The sequence below is a fragment of the Puntigrus tetrazona genome, chromosome 10, assembly GCF_018831695.1.
Source record: "Puntigrus tetrazona isolate hp1 chromosome 10, ASM1883169v1, whole genome shotgun sequence".
Classification (NCBI taxonomy): domain Eukaryota; kingdom Metazoa; phylum Chordata; class Actinopteri; order Cypriniformes; family Cyprinidae; genus Puntigrus; species Puntigrus tetrazona.
In genome coordinates this window covers 15,750,703-15,766,974 of record NC_056708.1, presented here as the reverse complement: position 1 = coordinate 15,766,974, position 16,272 = coordinate 15,750,703, and the positions used below count along the sequence as shown (strand labels likewise).

The following is a 16,272-nucleotide window of genomic DNA, read 5'->3' as shown; positions in this document are numbered from 1 at the left end:
AGTGGCCCATCCCTACCATCTTCACAGAACTCCGGTGTTTCACTAATCACAAAAATCTGCAGTTTCTGCAAAACGTCACCTGGAAACTTTCCATCCCACACATCCTAACCGTCCTGCTCCCTGATGTAAGGAGCATAATTTTCATATGAAATTAATTCCTTGTGAAGCCAAAACTCAGGAGCTCTCTCAGCACGCATGTACTACCTTCCTGTGCCCTCTCCAGTGCTGTCTGTCAGTTTCTGTCAGATGGTTTGTGCTCCATATGTCCTCCATATGTTCCATACACGAGTTCTCATAAGATGAAGAAAACCTTCATTACATACTCTTATCAATCCTGTAAACTACCTAATTTACTTTTACACTAACCTGCCATATGAGAGCAGGGCTGAAATTTGGGCGGTGCAGCTGGTGCTGTTACACTGGGCATCATGCTTTTATTTTTCAGCAGAATGAAGTTAAGTGCTTATGGAAAAGAAGTTTTAAGCTTCAGTTTTCAGGGATTTGGCTGTTTGGATGGCGATAGGAGGATAAATGGTAAGGAGAGTAAACAAAAGTATTTAAAAACCCTCCTCTTTGACCTTTCTGGATGGAATGTAGACAGGTCAGTAAGGTGCCTCTGGACATTCGGTGTACAATCATCAATGTGTTGAACTTAATTTGTGCTGTTATTGATAGACATTACAGAGGTGTAACATGGGCTCAGTGAAGACCAGTCATGCTACTGAATTCTGTATTTTTAGATTGAATGCACCTAATCTTGAGAATTTGAGCTAATAGCAATATACTTTAATAAGCATAAAATACATTGCATACAGAAATGTCAGGTAAAACATTGATCTGTTTTCTGTTTATGCAGTTCACTGCTTAAAGAAACATTCATTTCATGCTGCCAACAAATAAAGGCAAATTATGCATTATCTGAAAGCCTCATTCATAATTCACAATTATTTAATCTTTTTATGTACAATTTTAAGTGAAATGTAATGGAAACTATGACTGCAAAAGGTGTCTTGAAATTTCTTTTAATATTTCATATTTCATGTGTTTTTTGTAATTTTTAGGGGATTGATCTCAGAGGTTGTGCTGTAAGTAAAAATAAATACAATAAAGCAAATAGGTTAATTAATGACAATCAGTAATAATATCCGTCAGAGATGATGCTGGCTGAAAGATTCTAAGAGTTAGAATGTGTTGAACTGATACTTTAAACCAACGGTAAAATAAAGCATAGACAATAGGATTCAGACCTGAGTTATAGAAGGTCCATGTTAGCAATGTTGTTGTAGCGGAAGAGATTGCTTTGGTTTTTATTAGAGAACAGATGAAGAACGGAATCCAGCAAAGCAGATAAGCTGTCACAATGATTCCTAATGCCAGAGCAGCTTTACTCAGATTTCCTCCTCACTGAAATATCCATTGAACATTTTACACCATTCATTTGAGAGTTAATAACTTTCACTTGCCGTTGCACAACATAAAATATCCTCAAATATGCAGTGATGATCACAGTACAAGGAAATAAAAAGGAAACAAACAAATCAGGGCCTATTCTTGACTCGTGATTGACCCTGGGAGGAACTTTGGGACCTTGATCACAGAGGTATAGAGTGTGCATCCTTGGAGCTCTGGCTCAGGAGATGCAAGAACTTGTTCAGGTACACAACTGGAAGCACTTTCCAGGACTTCAGAGACAGACACTGAACTTGACTTTGACATGTCTGACGTGCCCTCCTGGGCTGTAAGGACAGACACTGAGCTTGACTCTGACATGCTCTCCTGGACTGCACTGATGGTCTTGGACTGGAGTGAGCTCAAGGGCTGGAGCCGACAATGAGGAAGCACCATGACTGACGGTTTCTGATTCAGTGATTTATGACTAGACTGGATGATAGCCCAAGGCAGTTTTTTTGGCCTTAGCAGGCAGACATGAATGCTTTGGAAGGGTCTCCAGAACAGGTTTAAAGGGCATGACATTACAGACAGACACGACATGACAAAAAGGATTGAAGTTTGTGGGCACAACAGGATTGTCTAGCTGTTCAGAGGTAGCATCCGTGACCATAACAGGGAGGGTGATATGCTCTGGAATTACCTCCGTCATCAGGTCAAGTTTCTGTTGAGGTAGCAGTGCTGACCTTAGACAAAACTGTTCTCATAAATAATTCAGATGGTGCAGTCTCAGGTTTTTCCAACATAGGTTTAGCTGGTTAAGTAGGTGGTTTGGGGTTAGTTCCAGACTGTATACCTCTGGAAGCACTGAGAAAAGGACCAACCGACCCTCCTGGACCTCTGGACTGTGGGCCTCTTGATATAGGCCCTCCTTTACCATGGGCTTAGGGACCATCAGAGTCAGGTCCTCTGGAACCATTAAACTCGAGGGCATTTGACATGGGCCCTTTTGGGCCATTGGATTAGTGACCTCTGTGCTCAGGTCCTCCTGCGCCAGTGTGCTTGGAGCCACTGAAAGAACGTTTGTCTGCACCATGTGTGCCCTCGTCTTACATTCTGGAGGGCTCAAAGGTGCATGATAGGTCGCTTTCACAGTGACTGCAACCCTCTAAATCAACTTATGAATTACTAAAGATACCTTAGCCAACACTTGGAGGATTCGGGTGCACTTGACAGACTCCGAGATGACTTGAGTAGGCTTGACTGGTTCTGGAATGACTGGAGTGAACTTGACTGGCTCTGACAGCAAATAATGATGCTAAGTGAAGTCAAAGTTGTGGTACAAATCATAATTTTAAGTTTTGGTGAGCTATTGATTTTCTCACCCTCAAGGCATCCTAGGTGTATATGACTATCTGCTTTCAGACAAATAAAAGTTTGTGTATGTATATATATATATATATATATATATATATATATATATATATATATATATATATATATATATATATATATATATATATACATATAATCCATGCTGACAAATATTACAAATGTATAAATCATATTATGTTCAAATCTGGAGCGTTTTCCCTTGATACATGAAGAGTTGATGGCAGGAAAGCAGTATTGAGTCTCATGATCCTCTGTCTCATAGGCCATGAGTGAGTCTCCTGCTGTTAGGAGTTTGTTCTGCTCTCCTTATTGTCCTTTTATTTATACAGTGTCTCAATCAGACGACCAACCCATCTAACACCCACTCCCAACCTTTAATATAATGGATACACAACCTAAGATTAAGTCCTTTTTTTAAACATAATGTAACAAATCAAAACAACTTATATTCTTGTGAGCATCAAATAATCTATCGTTAATAATCAGTAATATTTATTTAAATTCCTCTCTCTCCATGTCTAGGTTATTTACACTGTAGAGCAGCAAAAATTATGCTCAGTGAAGTAAAATAGAGAACATGTTGGAAAACTGAGCTGACTGCTTTCAAGAAGGCATGTAGACTGGTACGATTTGAGTTGAAGAAGGAATGTGTGGAACCCATGGCCATTCTGTATGCAAGCATCAGTGTATTGAACTTGAATTGAGTTGTAACTGGTAGCTTTTGCAGAGCTGCTGCATTATGAATAAATTGTAGATATGTGATTGCATAAGATTTAAATTTGAGCTAATAGTGAGATGGTAATCTTTAGCATTAAAATACATAGCATAAAAATACCAGTTAAAAGTACATTTTAATGACATCAAACTACTTTCTATTCATAGCTTTTACTGTTTAATGAAATAAAGTCGAAGAAGTACTATGAACATTTCTGTTAGTTTGTCTACATTTTTTTCTTTGTTAATATTAATTACTGAATTGTTGGTGTTATTCTTGTACATGATCATATGAATACACTTCACATATCGTATAATTTTCAGGACTTGATAGCAGCGGTTGCGCTAAAAGCTCAAACATAAAACTAAAAGTAAATACTCTAAATCATGAATGATAATCGGTAAAAATGTCTATCAGAGATGATGCTGGCTGAAAAATTCTAAAAGTAAGAATGTGCTTAACTGCTATTTTAAACCAGCGGTAAAAAAAAGCGTAAACAATAGGATTTAAACCTGAGCTCATGTGTAAGGTCCATGCTAGAAATGTCATTGTGGTAGAAGTGATTGCTGTGGTTTTTGTTAGAGAACAGATGTAGAATGGAATCCAGCAAAACAGATAAACTGTCACAATGATTCCTAATGTCAGAGCAGCTTTACTCTCAGTTTTCCTCCTCACTGAAATGTCCCTTACACATTTAACACCATTCATCTGAGAGTTAATAATTTTCACTTGCCGTTGCACAACATAAAATATTCTCAAATATGCAGTGATGATCACAGTACAAGGAAATAAAAAGGAAACAAACAAATCAATAAATCTCCAAGCAGGAGTAATTAAAACGGTACACTGGCCATAACACAGTGTTCTGTCTGACATGCTAAAATATCCATTACTAATTACATACCAAATATTGTAAACTGAACAGCAAAACCAGCAGAGACAGATGCTTATTAAAGTTTTAGTTGTGGTCATTTTCTGTGGGTACAGTAAAGGGTGACACACAGCCATATAACGATCAACAGCAATTAAAACTAAATTACTGAGAGATGTTGAAAGGAGCAACATAATGATAATCACAAACAGTCCACAGTAGGTGTCTCCAAAGTACCAACATGTCTCAATTTGTTTGATGCCCTCTATAGGTATAACAATAAGTCCAATAAGCATGTCAGTAACAGCCAGAGAGAGAATAAGAAGGTTGGTTGGAGTGTGAAGCTTCTTGAAGTGAGAGATGGAGATGATCACCAGCAGATTCATAAACACAGTCCATGCTGAAAGTAATAGTACAAACATATAGATGATGTTATATTCATGTCTGGAGCGTTTTCCCTTGATACATGAAGAGTTGATGGCAGGAAAACAGTATTGAGTCTCATGATCCTCTGTCTCATAGGCCATGAGTGAGTCTCCTCCTGTTAGGAGTTTGTTCTGCTCTTGTTACTATTCTATAATTTATACAGTGCCTGGAACAGACTGACCCACCCATCTAACGCCCACTCTAATGCTGCATCATTATGTAATAATTTTCTTTGATATGAAATTTTGATTTAATGGATACATATAGCATATTTTTAATTGTTTTTGTAATATAGCAGTCATGGTCATACATCTCTTAAATCTTATTTACAGGTATTTTACATTGTTTCTGATTGTAGCAATAAAATCTGACTTGAAAAGAATGGTCTGACTTTAGAAACTTTGTGAAACTCTAGTACATGAACATCTGCATGAAACAAAAACAGTAGACTGGCCGATGAATGCAACTTCATTCTCTGCCAGTAGGTATTGCTTAGAACACAAATGATACAGTGTTTTCTTTGGTAAAATAAAAAGAAATACAATCTAAGGACAGTCAGTTCCACTAAGAGATGCATTCCGATAAACTAACACTCCCAATCTTGATTCATTTAACATCTTGACTAATTTGAATTGGTATCGGGTTGTATCTCTATTCTTCAGCTTTATTTTCTGTGCCGCATTTGGTGTGAAAAAGACACTTTTACACTGTGTAGTTTATTTACGGTGTGATCTTATAATTATGATTTTAAAATGTTACTTTTAAAATCTTAATATAGTGGGTATATTGCAGTTTCAAACCAGTGTCATGGGTGGATATAGATTACAGATTAGAGAGAATTGCTATAAGCGAATAACATTGCTAATGCGGGACATTGATATGGAATGAATGGATTAGGAATGAAGGAAAACTTTGGTGTATGATGCTGTCACATGGGAGAATAATAATGTAATGTTATACGTGTCAGGGATATGCAAGAAATAGGACCCAGATGCAAATGAGCAGAAAATGGTATTTTATTAACAAGACATAGACTTGAAAAGCAGGGAGAAGGAAGAGTGTAACTCTCCAAACAGAGGGACAAGGCAAACAACACAATATGGGCAGGAGGAGAGACCACTGAGCTTGTCCAAGTGGCAGCTGACTCAAACACTAGGATGGCAGCACTGCAGGAAAGGCTAGGCTAGTAAATCCTAGAAGTTACCCCAGTCTAGTCACCAAGGTAGAGACTCAGAACCAGAGACTCAACACATGAGAATGGAGAGCTGCTTTCAGGTAGTGGGGGTCAGGCCAGAGAACCTGGGTAAGAGCCGGACATAACAAAACACAATAACAGGTTGAAACGCAAGACAGAACAAAGAGAGAACAAAATAGTCAAAACTAGCAAAAAAATGAAAAGCCATAATCCAAAAAGGAACTGAACTTGTAGAAACAAGGATAAATGAAAAACGAAGTCAAGAAACAACACAACTAAATTAGAATGCACCAAAAAAAAAAAAACAAGAACTAGTTCTTGAGCAAGATCAAGGGATAGATTCAGGATCAAAAGGTAAACACCAAAATAAACCAGCAGAGACACAAAGAAAATTAAACCAATATATACAGCAGCACATACAAGGATCAGGTGAAAATAATCAAGCAGACAAGGGCTAAACAAGGGGTTATGATCAGGGGGAAACAAAGTGGTGGGACAGGAGCATGTGGCAGACACAAACAGAGACAGAAATATGTGCTTAGACACAAAACAAAGAAAGAAACATTGAACAAAGACAAGACATTCAGGGCAGGATCCTGAGAGTACCTTCCTCCCAATGGGCACCTACAGGTGTCCACACTGGGCCATACAGTACAGGGAGGTATCAGGAAACATGGGGGGCCGGACTAGGAGGGAGGAAAATAATTCCGGCAGTGTAGTTTAAGGTTAACCAGGCAGGTTCTGGCTTAAGCAAATCTAAAAGGGCTAGGTAATAGGGAGGTTGTGATGGGACTCTGGTTGGCCGTCTTTCTGGAGACATGGGCTCATCTCACTAGATGGGTTTTAGGAATAATCTTTGTGGCCTTCAGGGCCTATTCTTGACCCTGGGAGGAACTTTGGGACCTTGACCACAGAGTTATAGAGTGTGCATCCTTGGGACACTGGCTCAGGAGATGTAAGAACTTGTTCAGGTACACAACTGGAAGCACTTTCCAGGACTTCAGAGACGGACACTGAGCTTGACTCTGACATGCTCTCCTGGACTGCACTGATGGACCTAGACCGGAGTGGGCTCAAGGGCTGGAGCCGACAATGAGGAAGCACCATGACTGGCGGGTTCTGATTCAGTGGTTATGACTAGACTGGATGATAGCCCAAGGCAGTCTTTGTGGCCTTAGTAGGCAAACATGAATGCTTTGGAAGGGTCTCCAGAACAGGTTTAGAGTGCATGATATTACAGACAGACACGACATGACAAACAGGATTGGAGTCTGTGGGCACAACAGGATTGTCTAGCTGTTCTGAGGTAGACTCCGTGGCCATAACAGGGAGGGTGAGATGCTCTGGAATTACCTTCATCATCAGGTCAAGTTTCTGTTGAGGCAGCAGTGCTGATTAGTGCCCACCTTAGACAAAACAGTTCTCATAAAAAATTCAGATGGTGCAGTCTCAGGTTTTTCCAACATAGGTTTAGCTGGTTAAGTAGGTGGCTTGGGGGTTAGTTCCAGACTGTATACCTCTAAATCAACTTATGTATAACTAAAGATAGCTTAGCCAACACTGGGAGGATTTGGGTGCACTTGACAGACTCTGAGATGACTTGAGTAGGCTTGACTGGTTCTGGAGTGAACTTGACTGGCTCTGACAGCAGATAATTGCTTCATTGTAATCAGTAACATTTACATTGATTTATTCACCTTCAAGCCATCCTAGGTGTAAATGACTATCTGCTTTCAGATATATATATATATATATATATATATTTAAAAAAATGTATGCATGTTCCTGGCTCTTCCAAGCTTAAGAGTGACAGCTCCAGAGGGTAAATATAGGCCTCCTGAAGTGAAGTTATGTTTTATGTATGAAAAAAACACATTTAAAATCTCCATTACAGAGGTGTGACATTGGCTTAATGAAGACCAGTCATGCTGCTGCATTCTGTATTATTTGTAGAAATTTGACTGCACATGATGAAAATTGGAGTTAATAGCAAGACACTTTAAGCATAAAAATACATAGCATCCAAACATGCCCGATAAAACAGTACATTTTTAATGACACTGAACTATGTTATATTTATTCATTTCAGTGTTCATTTTAACAAATTTATATAAGTACTATTAACATTTTTTGTATCTTGGATTTTCTTTTTTTTGCTTTTTTTGTCATAGTTGATTCTAGTGAAGCCTTATTTGTGAAGCATATTTGCCATGCTGCCTCAGAGTACAAAAAAGTATATTAGGCATTATCTGACAGCCTCATGCACCATTTACATTCATGTAATCTTTTAGAACAACAAGGGTGAGTAAGTGATTACCTTTTTCAAAAGTTTGAGCTTTTCTTTAATATTAAGTTATTGTTGATTATTTTATGTGTAATTTTTATACCTGACCATGTGAATACATTTCACGCGCTGTCAGTTTTGGAAACTGATTTAAAATGTTTTGCTTCAAGTAAAAACAAATAAAATAGAAATAAATACCCACTGTAAATCATTAATGAAAATCAGTAAAAATGTCCATCAGAGAGGATGCTGGCTGAAAAATTCTAAGAGTTAGAATGTGTTTAACTGATACTTTAAACCAGCGGTAAAATAAAGCATAAACAATAGGATTTAAGCCAGAGTTTATATAGAAGGTCCATGTTAGAAATGTCAATGTAGTGAAAGAGATTGCTGTGGTTTTTGTTAGAGAACAGATGAAGAACGGAATCCAGCAAAGCAGATAAGCTGTCACAATGATTCCTAATGTCAGAGCAGCTTTACTGTCAGTTTTCCTCTTCACTGAAATATCCATTACACATTTAACACCATTCATCTGAGAGTTAATAACTTTCACTTGCCGTTGCACAACATAAAATATCCTCAAATATGCAGTGATGATCACAGTACATGGAAATAAAAAGGAAACAATCAAATCAATGAATCTCCAAGCAGGAGTAATTAAAACAATACACTGGCCATAACACAGTGTTCTGTCTGACATATTGAAATATCCATTACTTATTACAAACCAAATAATGTAAACTGAACAACAAAACCAGCAGAGACAGATGCTTATTAAAGTTTTAGTTGTGGTAATTTTCTGTGGGTACAGTAAAGGGTGACACACAGCCATATAACGATCAACAGCAATTAAAACCAAATTACTAAGAGATGTAATAAGAAGCAACCTAACAATGATTACAAACAGTCCACAGTAAGTGTCTCCAAAGTACCAACATGTTTCAATTTGTTTGATTCCCTCTATGGGTATCACAATAAGTCCAACAAGCAGATCAGTCACAGCCAGAGAGAGAATGATCAGGTTGGTTGGAGTGTGAAGCTTCTTGAAGTGAGAGATGGAGATGATCACCAGCAGATTCAGAAACACAGTCCATGCTGACAGCAGTAGAACAAACATATAGATGATATTGTATTCATGTCTGGAGCGTTTTCCTTTGATACATGAAGAGTTGATGGCAGGAAAGCAGTATTGAGTCTCATGTTCCTCTGTCTCATAAGCCATGAGTGAGTCTCCTCCTGTTAGGAGTTTGTTCTGCTCTCCTTACTGTCCTTTCATTTATACGATTTCTGGATCAGACTGGCCCACACATCTACCACCCACTCTGATGCTGTATAATTATATAATAATTTTCTTCTCCCAGCGTTTGATATGAGGATGTTCAACTGTAAAATCTAAGGGTTAATCATTTTAGAAACCTTATCAAACAGAATAATTCTCCTCTTTCTTGTGAGCATTAAATAATTCTTCCATTTAAAAATGGTCTTTAAAATACTCTATATTAATTAGGTTGCAATGTAGCAAAAAAATCTTATTCTTCAGTGTATGGCAGTCCATTAAATCTCTTGTGATTGTAGGGGTGGGGTGTTTAGGACAATTCTAAAGGGGGTCGCACATCAAACGAGAAGTGCAAAAATTAGAAAATTCAAAATACATTCATTTCTATCAGCTTACGCACACTGGAGGTGCTATTTGCCGTCTGTTCGTGACACCTAGCAACGATGCAAAACAATGTAAAGTCGCTCCGATGCGCTTCTCATCCAGTGTGATTTCAAATTGAAGGGAACCGAGGGGAACATGATTCTTACAAAGGGGATAAAAACGTAATTTTAATAACTACTGCTTTTCTGATCTTGGGGAGTTCAGGGCAGGTTACACAAAACGCTTGCTCTTGAAAGATGGTTCAATACCCAGTGTATTTGGACCAGAGGCTCCACTGTATGATAATTCACATGTATGATAATTCGGGTTTTGAGAAACATGTTTCATGACTTTTAGTCATGTACATTAAAATACTAATGCTTGCTTAGTTGTGGACACTTAATTTCAATTAATTAAGCACAAGCTAATGTATAGTACTTTCATTTCAGTTTGTAATGTGAATGGAGGCTGGAGCCAACAATGAGGAAGCGCCGTGACTGGCGGGTTCTGATTCAGTGGTTATGACTAGACTGGATGATAGCCCAAGGCAGTCTTTGTGGCCTTAGCAGGCAGACATGAATGCTTTGGAAGGGTCTCCAGAACAGGTTTAGAGGGCATGACATTACAGACAGACACGATATGACAAACAGGATTGATGTCTGTGGGCACAACAGGATTGTGTAGCTGTTCTGAGGTAGCCTCCGTGGCCATAACAGGGAGGGTGATATGCTCTGGAATTACCTTCATCATCAGGTCAAGTTTCTGTTGAGGCAGCAGTGCTGATTAGAGTGCCCACCTTAGACAAAACAGTTCTCATAAAAAATTCAGATGGTGCAGTCTCAGGTTTTTCCAACATAGGTTTAGCTGGTTAAGTAGGTGGCTTGGGGGTTAGTTCCAGACTGTATACCTCTGGAACCACTGAGAAAAGGACCAACCAACCCTTCTGGACCTCTGAACTGGGGGCCTCTTGATATAGGCCCTCCTTTACCACGGGCTTAGGGACCATCAGAATCAGGTCCTCTGGAACCATTAAACTCGAGGGCATTTGACATGGGCCCTTTTGGGCCATTGGATTAGTGACCTCTGGGCTCAGGTCCTCCTGCGCCAGTGTGCTTGGAGCCACTGAAAGAACGTTTGTCTGCACCCTGTGTGCCCTCGTCTTATATTCTGGAGGGCTCAAAGGTGCATGATAGGTTGCTTCTACAGTGACTGCAACCCTCTAAATCAACTTATGTATAACTAAAGATAGCTTAGCCAACACTGGGAGGATTTGGGTGCACTTGACAGACTCCGAGATGACTTGAGTAGGCTTGACTGGTTCTGGAATGACTGGAGTGAACTTGACTGGCTCTGACAGCAAATAATTGCTTCATTATAATCACTAACATTTATTTAAAATTCTCTCTCTCTCCATGTCTAGGCTTTATACACTGTAGTGTAGCAAAAATGATGCTAAGTGAAGTCAGACAAAGTTGTGGTACAAATCATAATTTGAAGATTTGGTAAACTATCCCATGATTTATTCACCCTCAAGCCATCCTAGATGTAAATGACTGTCTACCTTCAGATATATATATAATGTATATATATAATGTATATGTATGCATGTATTTCCTGGCTCTTCCAAGCTTAAGAGTGACAGCTCCAGAGGGTAAATATAGGCCTCCTGAAGTGAAGTTATGTTTTATGTATGAAAAAAACACATTTAAAATCTCCATTACAGAGGTGTGACATTGGCTTAATGAAGACCAGTCATGCTGCTGCATTCTGTATTATTTGTAGAAATTTGACTGCACATGATGAAAATTGGAGTTAATAGCAAGACACTTTAAGCATAAAAATACATAGCATCCAAACATGCCCGATAAAACAGTACATTTTTAATGACACTGAACTATTTTATATTTATTCATTTCAGTGTTCATTTTAACAAATTTATATAAGTACTCTTAACATTTTTTTGTATCTTGGATTTCCTTTTTTTGCTTTTTTTGTCATAGTTGATTCTAGTGAAGCCTTATTTGTGAAGCATATTTGCCATGCTGCCTCAGAGTACAAAGAAGTATATTAGGCATTATCTGACAGCCTCATGCACCATTTACATTCATGTAATCTTTTAGAACAACAAGGGTGAGTAAGTGATTACCTTTTTCAAAAGTTTGAGCTTTTCTTTAATATTAAGTTATTGTTGATTATTTTATGTGTAATTTTTATACCTGAACATGTGAATACATTTCACGCGCTGTCAGTTTTGGAAACTGATTTAAAAAGTTTTGCTTCAAGTAAAAACAAATAAAATAGAAATAAATACCCACTGTAAATCATTAATGAAAATCAGTAAAAATGTCCATCAGAGAGGATGCTGGCTGAAAAATTCTAAGAGTTAGAATGTGTTTAACTGATACTTTAAACCAGCGGTAAAATAAAGCATAAACAATAGGATTTAAGCCAGAGTTTATATGGAAGGTCCATGTTAGAAATGTCAATGTAGTGGAAGAGATTGCTGTGGTTTTTGTTAAAGAACAGATGTAGAACGGAATCCAGCAAAGCAGATAAGCTGTCACAATGATTCCTAATGTCAGAGCAGCTTTACTGTCAGATTTCCTCTTCACTGAAATATCCATTACACATTTAACACCATTCATCTGAGAGTTAATAACTTTCACTTGCCGTTGCACAACATAAAATATCCTCAAATATGCAGTAATGATCACAGTACAAGGAAATAAAAAGGAAACAATCAAATCAATGAATCTCCAAGCAGGAGTAATTAAAACAATACACTGGCCATAACACAGTGTTCTGTCTGACATGCTAAAGTATCCATTACTTATTACAAACCAAATAATGTAAACTGAACAGCATAACCAGCAGAGACAGATGCTTATTAAAGTTTTAGTTGTGGTTATTTTCTGTGGGTACAGTAAAGGGTGACACACAGCCATATAACGATCAACAGCAATTAAGACCAAATTACTAAGAGATGTAATAAGAAGCAACCTAACAATGATTACAAACAGTCCACAGTAAGTGTCTCCAAAGTACCAACATGTTTCAATTTGTTTGATTCCCTCTATGGGTATCACAATAAGTCCAACAAGCAGATCAGTCACAGCCAGAGAGAGAATGATCAGGTTGGTTGGAGTGTGAAGCTTCTTGAAGTGAGAGATGGAGATGATCACCAGCAGATTCAGAAACACAGTCCATGCTGACAGCAATATTACAAACGTATAGATCATATTATGTTCAAATCTGGAGCGTTTTCCCTTGATACATGAAGAGTTGATGGCAGGAAAGCAGTATTGAGTCTCATGATCCTCTGTCTCATAAGCCATGAGTCAGTCTCCTCCTGTTAGGAGTTTGTTCTGCTCTCCTTACTGTTCTTTTATTTATACAGTGTCTGGATCAGACGACCAACCCATCTAACACCCACTCTGATGCTGCATAATTATGTGATCACTTTCCTTCACTAACCTTTAATATAATGGATACACAACCTAAGATTAAGTCCTTTTTTAAACATAATGTAACAAATCAAAACAATTTATATTCTTGTGAGCATGAAATAATCTATCGTTAATAATCAGTAATATTTATTTAATTTCCTCTCTCTCCATGTCTAGGTTATTTACACTGTAGAGCAGCACAAATTATGCTCAGTGAAGTAAAATAGAGAACATGTTGGAAAACTGAGCTGACTGCTTTCAAGAAGGCATGTAGACTGGTACGATTTGAGTTGAAGTAGGAATGCGTGGAACCCATGGCCATTCTGTATGCAAGCATCAGTGTATTGAACTTGAATTGAGTTGTAACTGGTAGCTTTTGCAGAGCTGCTGCATTATGAATAAATTGTAGATATGTGATTGCATAAGATTTAAATTTGAGCTAATAGTGAGATGGTAATCTTTAGCATTAAAATACATAGCATAAAAATACCAGTTAAAAGTACATTTTAATGACATCAAACTACTTTCTATTCATACATTTTGCTGTTTAATGAAATAAACTTGAAGTACTATCAACATTTCTTTTAGTTTGTCTACATTTTTTTCCTGTCACAGTGGACTCTAGAATTACCTTACCCGTGAAGTGTACATGTCATGCTGCCTCGTAGCACAAAAAAGGCATATTGAATATTATCTGTCTCATTTACTATAAATTATTTTATCGTAATCATTATCATTATTATTATATTTTTTTTATATACAGCGAAAGTGAAAAGTGACAGAGACAGTCATTCTGTCTGACATCTCCATTAGTGTTTCAAAAGTTTATAACAAAAAATATTGTAACAAACATGATGGTGAGTAAATAAGTTAATATTAATTATTGAATTGTAGGTGTTATTCCTGTACATGATCATATGAATACATTTCACATATCGTATAATTTTCAGGAATTGATAGCACCGATTACGCTATAAGCTCAAACATAAAACTAAAAATAAATACTCTAAATCATGAATGATAATCTGTAAAAATGTCTATCAGAGATGATGCTGGCTGAAAAATTCTAAAAGTAAGAATGTGCTTAACTGCTATTTTAAACCAGCGGTAAAATAAAGCGTAAACAATAGGATTTAAACCTGAGTTCATATGGAAGGTCCATGCTAGAAATGTCATTGTGGTAGAAGTGATTGCTGTGGTTTTTGTTAGAGAACAGATGTAGAATGGAATCCAGCAAAGCAGATAAGCTGTCACAATGATTCCTAATGTCAGAGCAGCTTTACTCTCAGTTTTCCTTCTCACTGAAACCTCCACTACACATTTTACACCTTTCAATTGAGAGTTAATAACTTTCACTTGCTGATGCACAACATAAAATATCCTCAAATATGCAGTGATGATCACAGTACAAGGAAATAAAAAGGAAACAATCAAATCAATAATTCTCCAAGCAGGAGTAATTAAAACAATACACTGGCCGTAACACAGTGTTTTGTCTGACATGCTAAAGTATCCATTACTAATTACATACCAAATATTGTAAACTGAGCAGCAAAACCAGCAGAGACAGATGCTTATTAAAGTTTTAGTTGTGGTCATTTTCTGTGGGTACAGTAAAGGGTGACACACAGCCATATAACGATCAACAGCAATTAAAACTAAATTACTGAGAGATGTTGAAAGGAGCAGCCTAATGATAATCACAAACAGTCCACAGTAGGTGTCTCCAAAGTACCAACATGTCTCAATTTGTTTGATTCCTTCTATGGGTATAACAATAAGTCCAATAAGCATGTCAGCCACAGCCAGAGAGAGAATGATCAGGTTGGTTGGAGTGTGAAGCTTCTTGAAGTGAGAGATGGAGATGATCACCAGCAGATTCAGAAACACAGTCCATGCTGACAGCAGTAGAACAAACATATAGATGATATTATATTCATGTCTGGAGCGTTTTCCTTTGATACATGAAGAGTTGATGGCAGGAAAGCAGTATTGAGTCTCATGATCCTCTGTCTCATAGGCCATGAATGAGTCTCCTCCTGTTAGGAGTTTGTTCTGCTCTCCTTACTGTACTTTAATTTATACGATTTCTGGATCAGACTGGCCCACCCATCTAACACCCACTCTGATGCTGTATAATTATATAATAATTTTCTTCTCCAAACGTTTGATATGAGGATATACAACTGTAAAATCTAAGGGTTAATCATTTTAGAAACCTTATAAAACAGAATAATTCTCCTCTTTCTTGTGAGCATTAAATAATTCTTTCATTTGAAATGGTCTTTAAAATACTCTGTTATTTAGGTTGTAACTTAGAAAACAATCTTATTTTTCAGTGTATGGCAGTCCATTAAACCTCTTCTGATTATTGGGGTTGGGGGGGAGTAGGGGTGGGGTAGTTAGGACAATTCTAAAGGGGGTCGCACATCGAACGAGAAGCGCAAAAATGAGAAAATTCAGATACATTCATTTCTATCAACGTATACACACCGGCCATTTGCCATCTGTTCGCGACGACAAGCAACGATGCAAAACAATGTAACGTTGCTGCGCTGCACTTCTCGCCCAGTGTGATATCAGCTTTAAGGGAACCGAAGGGAACGTGATTTTTACAGAGGGGATAAAAAACATAATTTTACTAACTACTGCTTTTCTGATCTTGGGGAGTTCAGGGCAGGTTACACAAAACGCTTGCTCTTGAAAGATTGGTCAATACCCAGTGTATTTGGACCAGAGGCTCCACTGTATGATAATTCACATGTTTGGTAATTCGGGTTTTGAGAAACACTGGAGTTTTAGTCATGTACATTAAAATACTAATGCTTGCTTAGTTGTGGGCACTTAATTTCTAGCGATTATCATAGATTTGATTGCACACATCCTATTTAAACTGAGCTGACCTAGACAAT

The 16,272-nt window shown here is 37.6% G+C and overlaps 3 protein-coding genes and 1 pseudogene across 3 annotated transcripts; all 4 read right to left on the bottom strand.

Annotated features, from left to right (window-relative positions):
- Nucleotides 1-3,883: 3,883 nt before the first annotated feature.
- Nucleotides 3,884-4,927, bottom strand: LOC122353097 (trace amine-associated receptor 13c-like). Its single transcript, XM_043250950.1, has one exon. The coding sequence runs from the start codon at nt 4,895-4,897 to the stop codon at nt 3,884-3,886; it is 1,014 nt and encodes a 337-aa protein (XP_043106885.1). The 5' UTR covers nt 4,898-4,927.
- Nucleotides 4,928-8,486: 3,559 nt separating this feature from the next.
- On the bottom strand, nt 8,487-10,944 carry LOC122352465 (annotated as a pseudogene).
- Nucleotides 10,945-12,238: 1,294 nt separating this feature from the next.
- Nucleotides 12,239-13,297, bottom strand: LOC122352464 (trace amine-associated receptor 13c-like). The gene has a single exon (XM_043249869.1). It carries the CDS (start codon nt 13,247-13,249, stop codon nt 12,239-12,241), a length of 1,011 nt encoding a protein of 336 aa, XP_043105804.1. The 5' UTR covers nt 13,250-13,297.
- Nucleotides 13,298-14,371: 1,074 nt separating this feature from the next.
- On the bottom strand, nt 14,372-15,442 carry LOC122353073 (trace amine-associated receptor 13c-like). The gene has a single exon (XM_043250905.1). It carries the CDS (start codon nt 15,383-15,385, stop codon nt 14,372-14,374), a length of 1,014 nt encoding a protein of 337 aa, XP_043106840.1. The 5' UTR covers nt 15,386-15,442.
- Nucleotides 15,443-16,272: the final 830 nt, after the last annotated feature.